Here is a 23,412-nt window from a genome sequence, read left to right on the forward strand (position 1 = left end):
TTAAATATCATCCCTCTTCCTACAGGTGCTGTGCAGGTGAGGCTGCAACCACCAATCCTCCCAGCAGCATCAACAGGCTTTGGCTCCAGCTTGGGACCACGGCACCAGCTGGAGCTGCCAGGTGCTCTCCTCCGGGGACAGCTCCCGTTTGTACCCTTGTCCTGGGGTCACCCCTGCTCCCAGACAGCCACAGCCCCAGCAGGAGCTGCCACTCCTCCCAGGTAGCCCTGGCTGAGCAGCAGAGGCTGCCGGGCCCCCTGCGCGCCCCGGCCGCACGGCGGGGCCGGCGGTGACAGCTCTGCTCACAGATAGCATCGCTGACCCCCGCCCGACCCCTCCGTCTGACAAACCCCCTGCTCCACCTCGGGGGGCCCCGGCAGCATTTGAAGTGCCAGAAAGGAAAAAAATAAAAAGTGGAGAACTTCAAACGCAGGAGGTTCTGCAAGCCACGCCAGCTTCTGACAGCTCGCTAGGAGACAAAGAATGGAAAACTGGACACTGCACAGTTGTTGCTTTCCTCCCTGCAACTGAGTGGAAAGGAGAGCAGCAAAATTGACAGCTGTGGAAAACCAGATTGGTGGGTTAGTTTGATGGGCTGGGACACCCAGGGACAGATGTGGAAAATGCTTTTTAAATGACCTGTGGACACAGATGAATTTTAAGAAGCAGTAATCAGTAGCCATAAGTGATGCCTGACCATGGCTTTGAGTATTTAGAGATGCAGGCAAGACCCAGGAAGGTGGGAATTGCAGCCATCCCACCTGGCCCACAGAGGAAGAGCCCAGCACTTCCTACAGGAACACAAGTGCATTATGCCTAGGCTAAACTAAGCCAGGGCAGCAGTATGGAATCCATGGCAAAAACAAGTGCAAAAGCAAATCTGAAGTGGAAATAATGAATTAAATGTGCTGTTACAATTTTTTGTATTGTCACAGGATCTAGAACCCCTCATAATGCATAGCTACAGTGACTTAAATATCCCCTGTCCCAGAATGATCCCACAGGGATAAGGGAGAACATGGGCCAGGGAAGAACCAGTGACTGGGGCTTAGTGCTGCTGTTGCACTGAAACCCAAGGAGACCCAGCTGATGGCTCCTGACTCATCCTGCAGGATGGCTCCATCCATCCCTCCCTCCCTCTCTCCTGGAGGAGACAAACAGCAGCCTCTGGGGTGGCAGGAGCCACCCGACAGCAGAGCTTCACCTCAGGGTGCCCAGGCAGGCACAGGAGCTTTCTCTGCCTTTTCAGAGCATCTGAGGCTGGATCCAGGTTGGCACAACCAGATCCCAAATTCAGTTCCAGGGAGGAGAAGCCTGGCTCACCCTTGTGCACACTCTTTTAACTCGAGTGTGTTTTCCTGCTCCAGCTCTCACGAGCAGAGTGAGGGGAAGGATTTTGAGAGATCAGTACTGGAGTTCAAGCTAAAAACAACCCAGCAGTGGAATTACAGCCAACCAACCATGTGTTTATTTCCATTGGTATTAACCATCTTTTCTCCCATGAAACAGAGAGAGAACATAAGATCATAGGATTATAGAGTTGGCTTGGGTTGGAGGGGATCTTAAAGATCATCTAGTTCCTTCCCACCTTCTTTGGCCAGCCTGATATTGCTCTCTCACCCCTCCCAGGCATAAATGTCACCTCTGACTTCTGAAGTCCTTTTTACATTTGTTTTATTTAGTTCCTTTACCCAAATTGCTGAGGCCAGGGGTACAAACAGCATCACAATCTCCTCTCCTACCCTTCAGGTACCTCCTGCAGCAGTGCCAGCCTGTGCAGGCCCTGGTGCTGAGTCTGTCCTCATGCAATATTTTCATGGCTCTTCTAGAAGCAGCAGGAATTAAGACAGTACCAACATTTACAGACCATGAGATGCTGAAAGTTCACCAGAGCAAGAAAATAACAAGAAAGGATCTGGAGGCGTTAGAAATGGGGCTAGAAAATAATAGAATAAGCATCCATTTAGAAAATACAACTAATAGAAAAAAAATCCAAAGCAGAGATGTTTGACACACAGAAGACCTGCAAGTTGTACAGCTGAAAGAGATTCACAGACAGGAGGTGAGACCTGCATCAGACTGCAACAAGAACACAGCCAAGGCTATTTTGGTCTGCACAGGCAAAGATATCATCCAGGAATGAAGTTTAGAGGCTCCATCTCCGTGGCTCAGATGTGACGGCGCCTGGTGTGCTACATTCTGTCTCGGTACCTCTTCTCCAGAAATGTGCTCCCAAATCCAACAGAGCTTGAAGAAATGCTAAAACACTCGGGGAGAGCTGATAAGGAAGGAGCAAAACAAATCCAGCCTGTATTTGTTAGCTCAGTGCTGGGATCACAGGTATGTCATCCTCATAGCTAGCATGCACCGTGGCAGGGGTTTTAAGTAGATACTGATAATTATCTACAGATATATGACAGAAAGAGAGGGCAATTCAGTACAGCATAACTTGACATAACTCAAAGTAAAGGGAGAAAATTAAGAAAATCTAATTTAAGATCAATATCAGGAAAGTTTTCCAATGAAGGAATTATTCTCTCGCAGAAAAGTTTCCCAAGGGAAGCGGTAGAAATCTTACAGCTCAAGCCAGATAAAAACAATAGTAAATGTACATGAATAATTCTGCACTGGCAGGGTTCTTGATGGCATGTTTTAAAAAGTCTTTATTAATTCTGCTTTTTTCGAACCTATTAATATCTTATTTCAATAGTCGCTGCTTCTCCCTCTCCCCCCTCTCCTTTGTTCACTTTCTCCCTGGTTCTGAGCTGTCAGGCACAAGCTCATCTCCTCAACGGCAGTGGCTCCCATTAACTACAAAGCCTCGTTAATATTCTAAGCTGCAGTGCTCCTCCCTGAGACAGTCCCAAGGAGAAACAAGATCAAATCCACACAGAGAAGGCCTCAAAGCCATTTTTGTGACCATTTAATGTTGCAAGCCCTAGGATTAGCTTAAGCAATACACAGGCTGGGGAAAACAAATGCCCCAGAGACTGTAACAGGTCCTGTTGAGTTCCTATTCAGCATCTGTTTCATCTCATTTCCAACTGCCCTTTCCCTGTTTTCTTCCATTTTTTCTTCTCATTCATCCAGTCCTATCTTTCTTTGTCCCTCCAGAACTCTGTCTTGTTTCCAATTCATTTTTTCAGGTGGAGCTGACTGAGTCCTTCCTAGAAATCCCCACCTTCAGCAAGAAGCCAAACAAATGTCTGCTGAGAGGCAGAGCATGACTCAAGTTTCAAAGAAGGAGTTATCCTGGCAGGAGGTACCAGAATGGACTTCAGGAGTGCACAGCCCCTTTTAATCCCTGATTAAGCTGTTCCTGAATGATGCTTTGGGTGTACATTCCTGAAAGAAAGAGCTCTGTGCATTCTGGCCATGGACACCAAGCAGCCCACACGGTCCTGGTGCTCCCTGTCACAGATGTCAGGTGGACTGCAGCCTTTGGAGCTGCTTTATGCTTTGGTCACCACACAACCTACATTTTATGGCAACCCAAAATCCCCCTGACTTTACTTTATCTCAGCTGAAAAAAACCCTGCTTGTTAAAGAATTTGTTCTCGGGTTCAAAGCTGTAAGAAGATGGTAGAAGAAACCCAAAGTAGCATAAACAAAATGAAGTATAACATTAGGAACTGACTATCCTTGTCACAACTGCCAAACCAAGGTTATAACTCACTTTCTGTGAGCAGTTTGCCAGATAAGCCAAATGTATTGAATCCCACACAACTCCACTCTCAGAGCCAGGTATCTTGGACCATGGAAACTAGAGGGTGGTTAAATTATCCTGGATCAAGTCCTCCTAAAGAAGAAATTGCAAGAAATTAATACTTCAGATTTTCTCAGTCTGGGAACTGAATTGTCTAGGGGATCAATCTGATGTTGAGATACAGATGTTTGCTTCTCTGGTATTTGTGGTATTTGCTATATTTAGAATGCAAATATTGTACTACCCTGGGATGCTCCCCATTCCGTGATGCTCTCGAATCCAAACTGCAAAGAAGAGGGCAGCAACTGAATTCCATGAGAAGCCTATGGCAGAAAAAAATCCTTTGCTCTCTCCCAGAAGAGTGTAAGTAAATAAATGTTGAATATATACACAAGTGTGTGTGTCTGTGCCCATGTGCACACACACAGAGAACATATACATAAAAGAATTTGCAATGGAGTGAAAAGTATGTAACCCAGCAGAGATGATTCTGTGAAATAAATGGAACCCACAGATGGACAGATAATTTGTGAGTGTACCACAGAGGGAACCCGTTGAAGAGGTTTTTTGCACCCCACCTAATACAATGAATTTCATGGTGTAATACTTTGTCAAGGACTGCAGTGAAAGCCAAGCAGTTTCACTGCACATTCTGACAAAAAGACCTATCCCAACATTTACAATCATCACAGCTGCTAAAACAAGCTTGAATGTGACCTTCAAGCCATCAGGGTACCTAAGCTGAGACAATGAAATATAAAGAAATATATCTGTTTCAACAAACATCCTCTGGGACAGGCTAAATAATAAATGGATGACAACTGTAACTAAAAGCCAGCAGGAACTTTTTGCATCAGGCTTTGTCCATCTGTAAAAAGGAAGCCCCAAACTCCAAACCTCCTGAGATAAATTTTATTCATACCATAAACCAGTCAGGATCAATGAGACACTTAAGTGGGGAAAATGGCACTAAGCAGAAATAAAAACAAGAAATTATTAAATGGACCAAAATAGTACTGCAAGGAGAAATGAGGTGGAGAGACAAGTGTCTCATGACAGGATAAAATCTGAAAGGCAAGTGTGGATCTGAAGGCATGATTTGCAAATAAATATTTACAACTTGAATAAAATTTCAACACTTGACTGAGAAAACACGGGGCTGGTCATGGCAGGGAAGGAATGCAGACGAGAGAAATAACTATCTGGGGTTATAGAGGGGCTTTATCTGACTAGAGCAAAAATCTTTGGGGGAAAAAGGTCATTTATTCCTTGGACAAAAGGATTTGCAACCAGAAAATAAGAACAGAGAAATCTGCCTGCTCCAAAGCTTTGAAACCATCTTAAATTAGACATTTCAAAAGGAACCCTAAGCATTACTACTCCTTATTTAAAGGCAGAAGTATTTCTACATTCAAAATACCCAGCTGGAGGATAAATGGCAGGAAACCTTGTCTCTGGCAGTTGAGAGGCAGCTACTACTGCACTTGAACTGAGCACAGGAAAAGCAGCCCCATAACCATGGAGTCAGCTCCAGTGTGAAATGCAGGCACTGAAACATGATGTAATTAATTCTTAACTTGGGGAAATGTGCAGAGAGCCAGTGTAACCTGCCCTCACACGACTGCACAAAGGCAGGTGTCTCATTTCACCTGCAGCAATGAAATTATCCAGCCTGCAACTACAAATAAATGCAAAGATGACAGGATTCATTCAGTGTGGATGGGTAAATTGCATTCACCATGGACTGCATTTAAAATCAGACATTTTCTGTACCTGCAGCAAATAATCCACCATGAAATATTTCCTGTCTGGGTACTGGGAATACTACAATAATGCTGTCTGGGTATCTAATACAGTGCAACAGACCCCCAATTTTTAGTGGGCTCAACTGTGAAAAAAACCCACAAGAAGCAAGAGAGGGAGAAAAATATATCCACATTAATCAAAATGTCTCATTGACTGCAGAAACTGAGCTTGCTAGGTAAGGTACAGCAGGCACTGGTCCAGAGAACATGTAAATTAATTTGAAAAGCACTTAGCACTACACTAGAATCAAACAGAAGTACAGCCATAATATTCAGGTTGTATGTACGACCAAAACTGGCATTAAAAACACATCTTCTCCACTTGGGACTTTAAATCCTTTTAGCAAAGTCCTGTCTCTGCATCAAATATTCATCTTCTGAAGTGTGCTATCAGATGATAATGGACACGTGACCAAACTTGACAGCTCACAGGGCTGGTTGATTTTAGGTGCCTCTAGTTCCATCAACACCAACACTGAAATCACCTCCAGGCTGCAAAGCCTGTGAACCTGTCCCTTCAATTCCCTACCACAAACTTGCAGGCAACTGCAGAAAGCTCTGCTTTAAAAGCCAAGGAATATGTGCCTTGTCCTGACATTTATTTCCTTCCCACTTTCCTTCACTTTTGACTTTTGGATTCTTCCTTGCAGCTTGCAGGTTCATCACACCAGTTACCCCCCTCCACTGCATCCCTGTAGGGCATGGGGCAAATCAGTTGGGTGTGCCTCTTACACCTCTTAAAATTCACCTGCTCTGTGTTTTAGAAGTACCTCAGCCTGCTTGCCTGCACTGGGAACCTTTCAAAACTATTCATCCTTACAAGAGAGAAGACAAAACACTCTTCATAATTATTCCTCTCTTTTGTCCTGCAGCCATCAGGCTGAATATTTTGGGACAGAATAAATTTCCATCAGCTGTGCTCTCCTAAATGCCAGTGTGATGTTTGTTTATGTGACTCTGAACTGAGCCCATGAAATAGGGAGTGAACACCAGCAGTGCTCATACAGACACCCAACAGTCATCACACAGGGTAAACAAAGATCACTTCTACACTGCTGCTTAAGAATTAATCATTTAAGGGTAAAATCTACTCAGTTCCTTTGCTGGTTTTTCTGTTTTCTACAACACCCACTGGAAATACAGATGATCTCAAAATTGTTAGTCTGAGAGCACAGTGTCATTTCCTTCAGATCAGAATGGAACAATGCAGCTTTTAGAGACAAGTCCTATTGAGAAATAAGCTTTACATAGAGTAATGTCTGTTAATTATCAAAAAGAAAGGAATATTTTATGGAGAAGGAAGATATGCACATGGACATTGGAAACAAACTCATAAAAAAGTTATGACTTTGCTGAAGTTAATTATCTGTCAAAGTTTCCATTATAAACTCACCACTGAAGAACCAACAGCAAATCCATAAGCTAGCACACGCCCCAGGTGCCACAAAGGTCTGCAGAGCTTTGCTGCAGGGATGAGGGAGTTTGAAAGGAGCAGAGAATGAATCATTAGCAGCTACAACCCCCTGGTATGTGTGGCTGGGTGCTGGCTAACAAAGATGGAGGGCACAGTCCAAGCAAGAGTTTTTATTATTTTAGTGGAGCTGGATTTACTTTCTATCACCTGCCTTGAGGAATGTAATACAAGATCAGACAAAGACTTCACAGGCAAGGGGTGCTGCTGAGAGATATTTCCAGGCTCACGATAAGGAGAGGATTTGCATTTGGTGGGTAACAGAGGCCTCCTGAGGTTTTCATTCACAGAACAGTTATGCATAATGTTTCTCAATTGCATTTCTGACTCAGCTCCTTTCTGCTGAATCCTGTCCCCTTTTCTTTCAGTTCACTTCACTCAGTCACTCGGTGATTTTGTCATGTCCGCTCTCTTTCATGTGCAAGCACCAGAGCACTCTGAACACAGAGCTGCAAAAGAAAGTAAAAAATGCCAACTCCACGAGAAGCCCTTCCCCACAAGCTCACCATCAGGATGCGCCTGTAGCTGTCTCTGTCGATGCCCCAGAGCTTCAGGTCTGTCTTGGCCTTGACCGTGGCAGCCCGGGGTGTCCCGTAGATCAGCGCCAGCTCCCCGAAGCTGCCTCCTTCTCCAATGCTGGTCACCCACTCCCCGTTGACATAAACCTACCACAAAACAAGCAAAAGATGTTTGGGGACTTGTTTGGAGTCCTCTCCTAATAGGCTGTTAGCAATTTCCTTTCTAATTGTCAATGTTGGGGACACAGAAGGAAAACAAGAGCGTGACGTTTCCAGCAGTTGGTCCCCAAAAGGGGAACAGCCTGCTCTGTGGACAGAATTTCGAGTTGTCTTGCTTCAGCACAATGACTTTATTTACTCTCTGGGTTTTCAGCTCCCATGGTTAGCTGGCATCATGTTTTCCCCCTTGTGTTCAAGGCTCAGGCAGTCAACAAGCAGAACTGTCACAACTTTGGCTTTTTATTAACACTGTCAGACTTGAAAGGAAGGAGGTTTGTTGATATGTGTAATGCGGATTACTGAAATGTGCCATGGCCATGAAATGAAAAACAGTCAAAACAAGGAAATATCTTTTGAAAAGGATTTTTTTTTCTTCCCTAAGCCTAGTGGCTCCAAAACTCATTTAAATGTAACTATACAGATTTTCTCCCTTCGTGAGATGACTCCCATCGTGAGGATGACTAAGGGCTTTGGACTTGAGAAGCTCTAAGCAGAATTACCCTTTAACATCAGCTCTAGAGAGGTCAGGAAGCAGAGTTTGACCCACATCCTACTTAAGTACTATATCCTCTTGGAACATGGCATGGATTGATACCACTATTGCCATCTTTTTCCTGGATGATGTTTAATTTGAGAAGAATTCCTGCACTTGAGTGCTATGTGACATCTTCCCTGGAGGAAGGGGACTCGTGCAGGTGTTTTCTGCTGCTCAGCTTTTTCCTCATAATTTATTTGTGAACAGTGCTGCTCATGAGCCATAAGGGTGCCTGCAAAGGGTGCTGTGGACTGTGCATTCTGCAGCTTGCTATATATATATATATATATATATATATATATATATATATATATACATACATACAATGAACCCTTTCAACTCTGCCACTGTGCCTGTGAGTTTGGAGGGCAGGAAAGGCTGGGTGCATTTAATCAGGGCAGGATACAGCCCAACCCGTTACAGACCAGTAACAGCAGAAATCAACCAGCATTAATTTCTTTGGCTTGGAAGTTTTATAAAGAAAAATAATATGAAAAAAAGAGGCAGGTATTCTCATCTAAAGCAGAAAAGTATTGGAGAGGTAAAGACCATAACCTGCCACCAATTAGTGAGTAATAAACTAGCAGGTTTTTTTAAAAATGCATGAATTAGAGCTGTGCTCAAGCTGGGCATGAGAAAAGATGATGACCAAAATAAATGAATTGGGGTCAAAACTCAACAAACTGTCAGTATCAATTTTAATTCCATCTTCATTTTATGATGAAAAGGCTTATTACAAAATGCAGCTCGAATCAATCCCAATTTATCTTCGCCATATTCAGTAAGGATTTGCTCCAGCTCCTAGGGAGGCCAGTGAAATGCTGGTTCAGTAGGAGATGGATGAGGCCACGGAGCAGTTCAGCTGATCAAGAGACCTCTTGGGTATCAGCTGAAAAGGAGCAGCTGAACTCCAGGCAATGTGGTGGCTCCTGGTGCTCCTGGAACATCTGAGGATCAAGGGGCTTAAAAATAAAGAGTAAAAATAATCCCAAACAGGCAGGTGGTTGCAGACTGCCAAGAAAAAGCTGGAGCCACAAAAGCTAAAGCTTCATTTCATCACCATGACAGGATGAATGTCACCCAGGAGAATATCACACAAGAGAACAGCAACTGCCTTCCCTTTCAAACTTTCACACTCACCGCAGAAAGAAAATCTCACAGAACATTGAATCTGCTTTTGATTCTCCTCATGATGAAAAAATGAAAGCAAAAAAAAGAAGTTTTAAAAAAGCCAGGCAAACCCAAGCAGTTTCCTGGTGAAACGAGCGGGTAATTCTGTGGTGCCTTTTTTTTTTTTTTTTTTTTTTTTTTTTTGTGAGACGAGCAGGAGAAATGGATGAATAAAATGAGGATTCTGAAGGCTCATAACATAGTGAGAATGTATGAAGACTTCTAAACTCTATTAGTTCATTGCAAAATTGCCCAGGTGCATATTTGACTGTAGGGATACCCTCCTTCTGTGGGAATTTCACTGGATGTGTTCACAGGGTTTGCTACCCTACAGTAATCCATGTGTCCTCAGAAAAAGTCTCAGGGATGTGGGGAAAATCTGAACTCCAATGGGTTTTGGATCACATCCTGAATGTCAGCTGACATGGTACCCTTGACTCTTTTTCAGCACACCAAAAATACATGTGTACGTGTAGAGTACGTGTTCTTCTGCTGAACACAGATTTTCTTACTGCAGAAGGGTCTGAATTACAGGCAGGAAAATAAACTTATTCTGACACATATTTTTTAAGCAACATGGTGAATTTCTTGTTAAAGCAGTGTGCAGGATGTGACTGCAGCCCAGAGAGGGGAATTATGCTGGTAAAACTCAAGAGTGAGCAAGTGAAAGATGGACATTTAATGTAGCACAGTCGTTATTTAGAGAGGCTACTACTGAACTGCTCTAAGACTCCTTTAATTTTGCTGTCTGACTTGACAAGACTGTACAAAACATGTTTGACATCTCTCCTTAAACAGTTTATGCCACTGGTCATTCCCCCACCCTAAGGGTGTCAGGTTTAAAGTGCTCTGAGGTGAAACCACATCACTGATCTGACAGTCTTTGGGCCCAGCATTCACTCCCCCAGTAAAATGTCATTTCGAATACCAGTCTCTGAAAAAGAAAACAGTTTGAGAATAAGTTGTTTTCTAGAAGCAAAACCAGTGGGCTTTCATTCTCTGCAAAGCCCTAAGTCAACACTCAGTTTCTGTGTTTGTGATGAAGTTAAAGTGCATTGATGGCACACTACAAAGCCATCCTGCCCTTTAACGGAGTTCAGCTCCACTATAAATCCCTTTAAAATAGATTTTTTAAAAAGAAGTGGAAAGGAAAGAAGTTCTGTTTGTAAGGTGTGGGAAGCAAAGCTATTTTAGGCTCAGAACAGCTTATGAAAGTCGATTTTATATGGCAGCAGCTCAGATGATCTCCCTATTTATCCTAAAAAATGCTGGGCTGAGGTTTTGGCTGAGCCAGTTTTAGGCATTTGTGAACTCTCACCAAAGTGGTGAGTACATAAATGAATTATTCCTAATTGTCACTTGACCTGCCAGTCACAGATCCATAATAGCTGAAACCTTCTTTCATGCAGCTGAAGAGGAAAAGTAGAAGTGCAGATGCCCGAGTATGACCAAGTCATCAGGTCCATCTACTTTCCACAGAGCAAAAGTAGATTTCTATTGTTTGTTCATCTAATATGAACACTGCAGTTTCCAGGGGGTTGAGAATCACAACTTTTGGTTCATTTCAATATCTTTTTAGGAGGCAAATGAGCCGTGACATCCATGGGCAATAACTGTGGCAGAAGTTGCAGTCACACAACATTCAGTGCCACAGGAAAGAATCTGGGCCTCCCTCATCTTCATGTTCTTTCTCTGGAGAACCTTGCCATGAGCACTTTACCTTGAAGGCAGGACATGAACATCTGTCTCTGAGCTTCACTGGAGTGAATTTATCCTTCCTTTGATTTTGTATTGCTGATTTCAAGTAAACTTCTAGCACGTTTTTTTTTTAATTTTTTTGTGCTGCCACTTTGTGATCTGTGTGGACAACCTAATTTGTTCCAGGCATGGCAATTCTCATGTCTTAAATCCCCTCCCTTGTATCTGTAATAATTTGTGCTTTGTGTCTTGTCAAGCCCTAATATTTGTTATCCAAAAATGAAGATGAGTATTTATTCTTGGAAAAACGAACAAGCCTAAGACATGAAGGGTATTTTTATGTGGCTAGTTTTCTCAAAGACAGTGTTTTGTTTGTAAGTTTGAATTTGAACTTATTAACTTGGAGATTGCCTTAAGAATCCTTAGAAGTTCAAGCTGAAAAACTCCAAACTTTAAAACGTTCTGCTTCAAATTTCAAAAGGCAACTTTCCAATTTTAGAAAAATCATTGATGATGGAAGAATTTAAACTAGAAGCAATCTATGAAATCTAACCATTAAATATAAATAGTTTTAAAATCCAACAGTATTCTCACATAAAGCACTGTGTAATTTTCATCTTTGTATACACAAATTAGACAGTTTGTATATACAAATAAGGGCTTGAGGAAGATTTGACCTACAATCAAGAGATAATTTTATCTATTGTGCCCAATATTCATGTATATTCATGTATAATTTATTCACACAGAGATTTATACATTAAATACAGAAATTTAAGAAAAAAAACACTGAAAAGTTTTCATTTTGATTTTCACCATACTACAGCTTGGCTGCTGTTGTCTTACAAGAAGAAAACCTGAGAATGCCTGTAGAGAAAGTTGCTGTGACATTAAATAGAATAGGAAGTTGCTGGGTCTAAAAAAAAAATACATCTGTTTGAAAAGGACAGTCGACAGCGCTTTTTAAAGTAAAAAAATGTGAGGTTATGAGATCAAAATAACAAACAGGAAGTCACTTTATACTTAGAAATATGGATTACAGATTTTTGCAAGTCATATTTTAGCAGGTACTTTCAACATCTTTACTGGAAGCTGTAATTTAAGTTCTGCCAGCTCCGTTTTGGCACACGCTCCCATTTGTCTGAGCAGGAAAGCTTCCAGTAGATGAGTGACCTCTAAGACTTCAAAGTTTGTGCCATCATCTACCTCGTGTGCACTGTACCCATCTGCAGGGACAGGTCCTGAGATAAAATTCCCCTCAACCCAGATGTGCTAAGGAGGAAGACTGTGCCTGATAATAGAAAAATGCCAGCTTTGGTCAAAGTGTACCTGCTTTGTAGGATACAGCAGAAGAGAGGAAAACCCCATGTTTTCCAAGGTCTACCTCTTCCTCATTCCATAATCCTTCTTTTACATATGAAAATTTGTGCCCTTCCCTCAGCCCACAGAAGAAAATGTACAGAAATTTTATTCTGTGCTAACAGGGCTTGTTTAGACTCTAAGAAAATGTAAGAGTTGAGAATGAAGTGCTATTATATTAAAAAAAATATTTTATGGTGCTTCTAATTTGACTCAGATTATTTTGTAAGGGAAAATTTTAGAAAGTTCTTGCTTAGTCTTTGGTGTGCCTGTGCCAAAACTTGAACAAAAATTACTTTTACACGCTGCAGCTTTTGAAACTCAAAACACCAGACTCTGATGTTGTTATTCTCACTTTGTTGGTGGTTTCTGTTTAGTTTTGGTTGCTTGGTTGATAGGTTTTATTGGGGTTTTTTTGGTTTTGTCATGACTTTCTTCCATGGGTAGGGATTTTATGATGACACTTGCAACCTCCTTTCCATCCGTGTATGGAAAAAAAATCTTGGTGCTTATCAGTCATGATGACCCCAGAGTAAATTGCTCCTTGAATCCCGAAGCATTGCTCAAGATTGATCCAGATTGTTCCTTGAGTCCTGAAAACCACTCCTGGTACTCCTGCCACTCCTGAGCAGATCAGGGAATGGCACAGAGACCCTGGCCAGGGGTCAAAGCCTCTGTGCCAGCACCAGCTGAACCAGGCAGAAAATGGCTTGAGGCTCCACGTCTCGGGGTCAATTGTCTCCACTCCAAGCCACTTTTTTTTTTTTTTTTCTTGGAGAAGCATGGAAGCAGGCCAAAAAAGTATCTGGCAAGGCTTAAATGAACAGCAGCTCGCTTACTAGCGGCCTGGGGTTTCCTCAGACAGCAAGGACGTCAGCAGCTCTGCACAGAACTCTTCTGGGGAGCACCACAGCTCATGCAACTGCTCATTCCCCCACCCTAGGGGTGTCAGGTTTAAAGTGCTCTGAGGTGAAACCAAATCACTCATCTGACAGTCTTTGGGCCCAGCACTCACTCCCCCAGTAAAATGTCCTTTCCAATATCAGTGTCTGAATAAGAAAACAGGTTGAGGATAAGTTGTTTTCTAGAACAAGTGGTGGTGGTGCACGCCCAGGGGCTCTGGAAGCTGCTGCCTTGCACAGGAGCATCTCAGCCTGCACTGGTGCCCTGGAACAGACTGTGCTGAGAGGGGAGAGCTGGGATCACCTCCCTGCAGCTTCCCAGTTAACACAGGGAACAGCCAAACGCCGCTCCTGCATGAGCAGACACCTCGTGCCTTGCACAGCACCTTGCACTGGAATTCAGGGGGTGTTCTGGCTGAAGTTTTAGGAGAAGCTTAGGGAGGAGAAAGAAGCGAGCTGAGCAGTGGAAAGGTGCACCAGGAGGCACCTTAGGGAGTCCTGGGGTGGGGCAGTGTGAGAGCTGGTCCTGGAAGAGTTTGGCCACACACAGGTGGTCAGAAGCTGTGCTGGTCTCTGGACAAGCACAGTCCAAATTACATTTTTAAGTCTTGTTAGGGAGAATTTGTCCCACAGGTGATGTCTGTGCATGTCTCTGGTAAGTGTCACTGTGACATTGTGGTGGATCTGTCCATTTTAATTTCTCCTAGCAGCTATAGGCTGAATTTAGGAGTGTAGGGAATGATAACGTTCACAAAATCAAAGTTGCAATCTACTCAATGAAACCCTATTTTGTCACTGCTTTTTAAGAGCAATATGTGCATATAGAATATTAACTCTTTTGCAATTAATTGCAAGGGGTTTGCAAACTGTTTTCTGGTGTCATTCAGTCCCTCACTATCCCTGAGCTGAACACTGAAGAAAGCTTTCCTGAAGGTGTTGAGAGAGGACAAATTATTTTTAAAGAGGATTAATCTATAACTTCAACGTGTGCATTTGCGTGCTTGCGGGTCTGATTCAAAGCCAGCAAACTCATTTAGCTCCCTATCAGTCCCAAGCCAATTATTTTAAAACTAAATTTTAACACTGTTCTATAAATATTGCCCTTTTATTTTCTGGCCCTGTGGATGTGGCAGTGTTTGCTGTTGAGAGGGCTGTCTGATAGGAACAGTGAGTCAGACGGATTTCCTGAGGAGCAACTTCCAGAGGCAGAGGCAGCATGTGAGGTTTCCCAATTCCCAACAATACCAATTAGATGGTCTCCTGACACAAACAGACCGCTAACAGAAAATAACTTTCACTAAAATAACTCTGTGCCTCCTGCCTGGATTTAAAATAAATCACCTTCTTCTTTAAATATGCCAAACTGAACTCATGTGGGCATCTGAAGAGCAGAGTTGCTAATGAGCAAGCCTGTCCTGCCAGCTACTGTGGATACATCAGATGTGTGTAGGAACTTGCAGCAAAACTGCAAAAGGGTGAGGTTCATACAGGAGAGGAATGACAGGAGGTGTGCAGTTTATGATTTGGAAGGCAGGTTCAGAAAGAAGCTTCTTTTCAAAGACTTGCTGATTAAACCACTGCGTACTCCTGTAAATATTCTGTGGTCTAACAGATCACTTTACACTTATAATAATCCTTGCTTTAGTAATATGCTGCATTGTTCTTATATTTGGACCTAATTTTAAAAGCAAATTAAGGTTTCTAAGATGAAACTCACTGCCTGAGGCTGTATCTCAATTCCTGGGAAAAAAAAAAATCCAAACACAACAAAAACAAACAACACATGAGCTAAGCTAACTGATTAAAGAAAATATTTTCTTTATGGTTGATGTGAACCCTCAGGTGCATTCCAGCATGGTGGCCTGCTCTGCCAAAGGCTGCACATCTCCAGGTGTGGTTAGGGCTCTGAAGGTAACATCATTTGCTTGGTTTTGATACCATTTTCCTGCTTGGAATGGACAAATAAGCTAGGCTGTAACACATGCCAAATTTAAAATTATGAACAAATAACTTAACAAAAGCAAAGTAATGAAACCAATCCTGTGAAATCCAGTTCAAGAAAAAAGGAGACAGACCCACAGCACACGGCTGGCTCGAGCTCTCTGCCAAAGCACAGTCTTGTTCTGGAGCTTCAAAATAAATATTATACTGCAAGAGCATACTCACATCCACCTCGCCTTGGTCAATCACATAGAAGTTGTCTCCCTCATCACCTGGAAGCAAAATACAAAAGGTGATTGTTTCCTGAAGGTCTGCCAAGCTATCCAATAACTTCCTGCCCCTGTATTTAATCCTGTACATATTTGCACAGGTTTGTACACCAGATTACTTACAGAGAGATTAGTTTTCTGAAACATCCTTGCTTATTTGCCTTCATAAATCCAAGTATCGCTATGATTTCTTGCTATTAATACCTTTCAATTGCGTTAATTTATCTCTTTTGATTGATTCAATACTTCATTCAGGGTAAACACTCCAGAGGTTTTAATACAGCCTGAGGGTAATGAAGTCCTCCACAACGTGCTGCAGGCATGCAGGTAAGTTGCCAAGTGTGATAACTCTGATACAGCACAATGAGGTGTTGAATATTCCCAACAACCATAAAAATATTTTCCATCTCTAATTACTCTCAGCCTGCCTGTGCCACCCTTATGCATCCTGAGTTGGGGTTTACTTCCTGACTATCTTCAGTTAAGGAATGAACAGTTTAATTTGAAGTGCTGTTTATCTCCATTTAACTGTAGCAGTTTGAAGCCCCAGAGATCCACCAGAGTGGGGTTCTCTGCATCCATTAACTTATATCTGCACACTTAGAGGCCTTTGCAATATGGTTATTCTTCCCATTAAGCAAAGAGGGGTGAAATCTCAAATGGAGAGATGTGAATTGCAGGACCCTAGCAAACACAAAGGAGGAAAAATGACAGAAGAATTACCCTGCTGTATGACTGTTTCTCCTGCGATGTGTGTGACAGGGAACATGGCATCAAATATGTCACTGGAAAAAAAAAAGAAACACTTATTAACAAATCAGACCTATTCCTTATCTAGCCAGTAGACCTACCTTCATTGTTTATTTAGCCTTTGTTAATAGATTTTGCAGAAAAAGGAAAACATAGCTGTAACTGCAAAGTGAACCCCTGCTTGTCACGAAATCAAAATAACTTGGTAGGCACAAGCTGTGGTTTAAAACTGGGACCATGACTTGGTGTGTGCTGTTTTGAAAGAACTCCTGAGAGTTCTATAAGGAGAAAGGCAGCTCTTACAGCCTTGCACAAACTGGCCAGCCTGAGTACCGTGTTGTCCAAACAGAGAGACTTCAGATTTTCAGCTGTGATGGGTTTGTGGCCCAGCAGTGACTGCCAGATGCCCAAACGGGAGCTCTCCCCTTCTGAACATCTGGCCTTGCATTTACAAGCAAAACCTGTTCCACAGTAACAGAGCACATTTGGAAAGGTAGTTGGCTTTAAATTAATGTAGCATAAGAGCTGGCAGGAGATTGCACTCACAGTGCAGAAGAGGCCAAACTCTGAAAATCTCAGCGAGTTGCTCGTGAGAAGGGAATCCAAGCGATGCTGCAGAAAGAGGGGAGCTGCAGAAGAGCCTGGTGCTCATTAATCACAGCTGGATCACACACCTTTCCACGTCTCCAGCTCGCTGTCACATCGCCTTAAAAGGCCAGGCAGAGCAGTGGGGATGGGAACACACCCTGCACCAACACTTCGGGCAACGTGCCCAAACCCAGTCCTTTGTTTATTGAGGGAGACAGCAGGCTCTGTGGAGCCAGGGCTTCCTTTCCCCACATCAGATTTTGGGGAACTTATTTTCAGAAGCATGAACCAAATGCAGACGGGCGCTCCCCACCTCTCTTCCCCTTCCTATGCATCAGCCTCAAGGGCTAAAGGAAATAGCTCCCCAACAAAAACAAAAGGCAGCAAGAGGGGATTGTTAACTGCTCTCCGTCCCTGCTCTGGCCTAGAATGGTCCATCCAAGGACCACTGACGACAGTGAGCAGATGAGAGACTGGAGTGGGGAAAGGACCTCACACACAAACTACACAAACAGGGTAGAAACCCAGAATCTTCATCAAAATAGGCAGAAGATCAGCCACCAAATCCATGAAAGCTATGCTACATTTCAATGCCTTATAAGGGAAATGCATATTGTAAAATCCCATTATTAGCTTATTTCCTGTTCAACTGTTCCAGACTTTATTCAGGCTCAGTTCTAGGAAATGTTTCACTCCTAAGTTCAAATTGCTCATGTCTTTCCTCTTCATCAGTCTGAATGTTTTTGCTCAGGATCACAGCTCTGCGTCAGCACCACTTGTAGGAGAGCTGGGAGATTTCAAACCAGGCACCTCCCGCAGCCCCTGCAAGGGATGCTCAGCCATGGCCTACATATAACAAGATGATATATTTTACTCCTGTTGTTTTCATCAGGCCCATTCCTGCTATTCCTACTCACATTCAGGAAACATCTCCACCACGGATACAAACCCTTCTCCGAGGCATCCAGGAGAAACTTCTTCCTCACCTCATCCTGAGCACCAATGCAAAGACCTACAACAATTTATTTGGAAAATCTATGGACCTTATTCTTAAACCCACTAAGCTCATTTTTTTGTGATCTTACATAGGTTCAGCATTTCTCCACTTGAAGGGAGAAGCCATCTGCCTGGTACAGACAGATCTCTGGAGCTGGTCCCCGTGCCAATGCTCCAGCTGGAACTGGGAGCTGAGGTTCCAGGGATGGGGAAGGTGCCACACTGCTGGGTGCCAAACTGGAACAGCCACCGAGGGACTTGGTGTCCACGAGGGAAGTCCAGTTGTTCTTCAGCAGCTCTGGGAGTGGGAATTCAGTGACAGAGGCTTGTTTGCCTCCCTCTGGTTTCACCTTGGCTGTGCCAGGGCTCCTCACCGAGCCCAGAGAACAGTTCTGCAGCCTGCAGAACATTTACTGAGGAAGAGGAGCTCTGTGAGGCAGAAAGTCTTCAATGTGATACATCCAAAAATAGGAATAAAACTGTGAATATCAATAACCAAACCAAAGTGCGCTGTTTGAGCAAACTTGGAAACTTTTCCAATTTTTTTAATAGAAATACAGAGGAAATAACTGTCCACAGTTTCACCCTTTCATCCTTGTTTTAATCTTCTATTTTATTTATAACTTACCAATTGACTGTACAAACAGTGCCCAATAAATTATGTATAGCACTGCACCCTTCTCCAAAATGTTTCCCATTTTATTTCTACATCACCTTTTAGTTTTATTTTAAAAAACCCTCATTAAAACTCACAGACTAAAACTTTCAGCTGCCAGTGTAATACACCCAAAGTCTATTAGCAGCAACAGCAGATTTACCCCAATACTCTGCTGTGTAGCAGAATATCAGTGTAAATATTCTAGTATCCCATATATGATGGAGTGAAATCTCAATCTTGTTTCAGTGAAGTCTTAATTTTATTAGACCAAGAGTTGGATTTTTAAAGAGACCTTTGAAGGACATGTCATCAAAAATTATTCTGAAGTACATATGAACACAGAGACACAAGGCACCCAAAGTTATGGTGATGCTGATTTACAGCTCCAAAGTCCCAAAGTGAAACCAGGGCATGTCTTTGATATAAATGTAAGCAACCAATAATATCACAACTGTCAGTGAAAACACACCACCAAGTTCCTTTTCTGCTGGAAAGTTACTGATCTCGGTTGATATGGTTAGGCCAAGATCTCTCAGAGTGATTAATGAGTTGAAGTGTTTCTGCTTTTGGATGCTCAATTTGAGATTCATTAAACATCCTCAGATCTCCAATGATATGGATCAGCAGGCAGCCTCAAAGTTTCTCAGCCTACAAGGCAGCCAAGAACTGGGCCTTTCTGAATGGCACCAAAGAAAACCACCCTTCTGGAAATTACCACCTCCTAAAGTACCAAATGCTTAAGATCCCTGTAGGAAATCTGGCTTTTGATTCAGTTCAGATTAAGTGTAGAATAGATTTGGAAATTTTTTATTCCCTCTATGTTCAGTGCCTGAAATAAACTCAAAAATGTCATAAGGATCAATACACCAAAATACTTCAAAAATTCGAAGTACTTGTTCCTGAACCAAGCCAACATCTGAAACTGCAGAAAAGCAGACCTATTTTCCATCCCCCCAATAAAGGTCTGATGCTGGCATATTCAGTTCAAGCCATGTGTTCCTGGGCCTGTACTATGTAGAGAAAACAAGCTTTAAATACTGAATAAGTTGAGTAAGTGGTGCTTGCTAAAGGCATAAACAATTCAGCCAAGGCCAAAAATATGGTCTGTTGTTTATCCCTGTGCCACGCACTTGTTTATAAGACAGCCAAAATCATTCTCTGGCCATTACAGCAAAAAACAGCCCTTGCAAACACAGTGCTGCAACCATCCCACCACCAAGCAGAGACTGTAAATACAGCCCTGCAAAAGTAGGTGTATTTCTACGTTTGAAGGTTTTTTAAAATAATTAGGACCAAACAGAGACAAGCACATTCCTAACAACCAATTTTTTTTTCAAGCACAAGCAGGTTTAATTCTAGCACAAACAGAAAGCCAGAAAATCAGTAGTTAAGTCTTCAAACATTGGAACTACCATGATTTCATCTTCTGTCTGAGCTGCAGCACCAAGAACACAGCAGCCTCTGTCTGCTGCCCCTGCACTGTTGACATCGACCGTGCTCGCAATGCTGTGTGCTCAACTGATATGGAAATGGTTTGATTTTTTGCCAGGATTTTTATGATTGTGCTGTAAATGAGAACTGCTCAGAGGGATTTCTTTATTTTGTTGACCATGTATCGTTTGCCCTCTTTCCAGATGACTTATTCAGGTGATGGATGAAGAAAAGAGGGCACCAGTCCTGGTATTTAAGCTGTTGTTTCACCAGACTGCAACCAAGAGAACTGCACTGCACCCAGCATGTCCCGGGCTCAGCATCAGCTCTTAGAGGGCCCTTTTCTACCCCCTCTGAAGCCAAAGATTTTGACAGGATTTGCCATTTTTTTTTAAACCTTCCTCACTTCCTCCCAGAGGATCTATATCTGCTTGCTCATGGCTCTTGGGAGCCAAGCATTGGTTACAACCAGAGGGTATCAGGGGCAATTTTTTGGCTTGGAAGTGTAGCTGCAGGTGGGACTGTGTGTACCCAAATACCCATGGCTGGGTCCAAAGGGGGACACTAGCAGGACACCACTAAGGTCTTCCAGGGGCATTTCTGCACCTTAAATTCTTTGCAACCTTTTCATAGTATCACTCAAAGACAAAAACAAGAAAAGACTGCGAGCAGCAGAGAACATACAGGGAGCAGTGAGCTAATCCAGCAAAGTGAAACCAAGAAATGCGTTTGGACATGAAATCTCTATCTATTCAATCAAAAAAATACCAGCTGTCTGCTTAGGGAATATCAAAATTTAGAAGGCTTTTTTTAAAAGGTCAAACATATCAAAGGCTTGCAGCAAGTTTTAACACATAAAGTGTCTTCCATGAGTGTACGTGGAATTGCAAACAACTGCAATCAGATCTGGAATCACAGGGGCTGATCCTCTGCTGTCTGGCATCTCTGATGACTCCTGGCCACCTGGCCAAGTTGAGCCAGTTCCCTTCTGATGCCAACCAGGCAAACTGCACTCAAACCAATGAGACTGCAGCTATTTAGACCAGGAAAGGATCCATCACGGTGATTGCAGAACAAATATAATGAAACACTTTGCTGGTTTAACTCAGTAGCATTTTATGGACCCCATTTGCCAAGAAGCGAATGCCTGTGCTAAGAGGAAGCCAGTGGAGAAGGCAGGGCCAAGGGGTTTTCTTTCTCATGAGAAAAAGTGAGTGATAAAAATAAATCATCTCATCTGCTTTTACACCGAGGCCTCTTGGAGTCGATGTAGAATAGAAGATAGAAAAAAAAAATGATGTGCACTGTGGGTAATATAGCACTGGCAATAGGCAAGTGAAGAGAAGCTTGTTAAAACAAAACGAGAGAAAGAGAATTCCAAGCACTTTCAGAACCAGACCATGGCAATGGCCAAAATAGGGAAACTATGTAAGACAATTTATCAGTTTCACAATCAGATTTCTTTCCAGCCCTTGCTGTGCTGAATGCATTGCAGGGAAGGAAAAATGGAAGAGACAAAATGTATACGTGTTAGGCAAAAATGGAAAATCCTCACTGTACCTGCAGGTTATAATTTGTCAAGAGTTCAATCAGAACAATTTCACTGTGCAGGCAGCCTCAGAAAGCCTTCAATGTTTGCACTATGCAGTTTTTCCTTCTTCTGCTATCTCCCTAGCAAAACAAAGCCAGCCCTGTGTTGTTGAGGACAGCTTTAAAAGATATGGAGCTGTTCTGGCATAATTCAACAAAAGACACGCAACATTTTCTCGGAATGAGGCTGCCCTAGCAGCAAGATTCAAGTATTTTAAACCTTTCCTACTTACATACCTTTAAAGTTTAGTAAACAGAGTTGATAGTAACTCCACCCCCCTTCAGCTGTAGCTTTGGGTACTATCAGGGATGGGGGGTAGGATGTGGGGGTGTATGGGGTTTTCTTATGTACTTCTGAAATTTTCTTATGATTAATTTCCTGAAGAGACAACATCTTTCTAGCAATTGTTCTAACAACAGCTCCTCCTGCTCTGTAAGGGTGAAGAGCACAAATTTTAAACCAGACTGGCTTCAGTAAACATCTGTATGGTGAGGGAATAAACACGGTACTTTACCACTGAATAAACTGCAAGGGTCTCTGCTATGTGTAAGTACAAGGCTCCAATCCATACTCCTTGTTCCTAGGAATGCTGCAAGTCCTTGTTAATGTACAACACTGGAACCACCAGGAACCATTATTATGATTTACTGACTACTGACAATAAAAGCATGGCAACCAGGTAAAAGGAAAAAATCCTTTTTAGAGGTATTTAAAATTAACAGCCCTGAGGTTACAATTGCTATAATCAAATATGTGGTGTGGCAGGCATGTGCCTAAGAGGCAGTGCTGAAGCCTTAACAAAAACATTACCCACGTGCTTCTGTTAATTTTTTTTCCTGTTAGGGCAGCAACAAATTAATTATAGCAGCATCCAAAGTTATTAACAATTTAGAATATTTAATTACTTCATTATAATGGCTGATGATTCGTTATTATTACAATTAAGACATGCATTGATTTTACCATTATGATCATATAAATTAGACATGAGAGGACATTGTGAATGGCAGGTTAACACTAAAGACCATGTCTAATTCCATAACATGTATTAAGTCACAGGTCCACATAACCAACAGACACATGAAACAGAAAAAAAAAAAATTATTATCTTCTATTTCTGTGAAGTATTTCCATTTTTACTGTTTTATGAAGTCTCTTTATAGGTTCATTAATTATTGCACCCAATGAACAGAGTACAGCTTTATGGGCAGAGCATCAATTCATTTTACAGGTTCTGTACATCTACGTGCCAACGGGTCACATCATCTTCCACATGTTAACAGCAGCTTCCAGAGAGAGTTTCTGCAGGGATCCTCATCTGGAAAGCTGCCTGCCATGGACTACTGCAATAAGAGGTAAAAAAGGGGACAAACAGTGTGGCTCCCACACCCTGCTTTGGCCTCCTGTCCTCTCACCCATCCCTCAGAAGCATCACTGCATTGAGGTCACACTGCCCAGCCCTGCTTGTCCCACACTTGTCCAAGAGGCAGGGCTTGGTGGAAATACAACTCAGGTCCACTTCTTGCTCCCACCTCCACCTAAACCTTTCCCAGAGCTGAGGGAAGAGCCAGGGTTCCTCCAGCCAGCCCCAGCTCCAGGCCCATCTCCACTCGCCCAAGAGGCGCTGTGGCAGAGCAGGCACTGGTGCTGGGAGGCAGAGCAGGAACATTGCACCATGTGGATGCTCAGCCCCATCCCAGCTGGGATCCCAGAGCCAGGCTCAGGCACAGGGCACCCCTTGGAGCAGCCCCAGCTCCCCAGAGTTCACAGCAGACCAGTTCCATAGGTTTCAATAACCTGCAGCT

General features: G+C 42.8%; 1 protein-coding gene across 1 annotated transcript in view; it reads right to left on the reverse strand.

Annotated features, from left to right (window-relative positions):
• Positions 1-23,412, reverse strand: part of PRKAR1B (protein kinase cAMP-dependent type I regulatory subunit beta) — a 90,850-nt gene that overhangs the window by 24,199 nt on the left and 43,239 nt on the right. Inside the window, exons 5-7 of the mRNA XM_063414149.1 lie at positions 16,317-16,378; positions 15,550-15,596; positions 7,489-7,647 (exon numbers count right to left, since the gene is read on the reverse strand). Of these exons, the coding sequence (XP_063270219.1) occupies positions 7,489-7,647; positions 15,550-15,596; positions 16,317-16,378 (268 nt within the window). The remainder of the gene's footprint in view (positions 1-7,488; positions 7,648-15,549; positions 15,597-16,316; positions 16,379-23,412) is intronic.

This window comes from Prinia subflava, chromosome 17 (genome assembly GCF_021018805.1).
Source record: "Prinia subflava isolate CZ2003 ecotype Zambia chromosome 17, Cam_Psub_1.2, whole genome shotgun sequence".
NCBI lineage: Eukaryota > Metazoa > Chordata > Aves > Passeriformes > Cisticolidae > Prinia > Prinia subflava.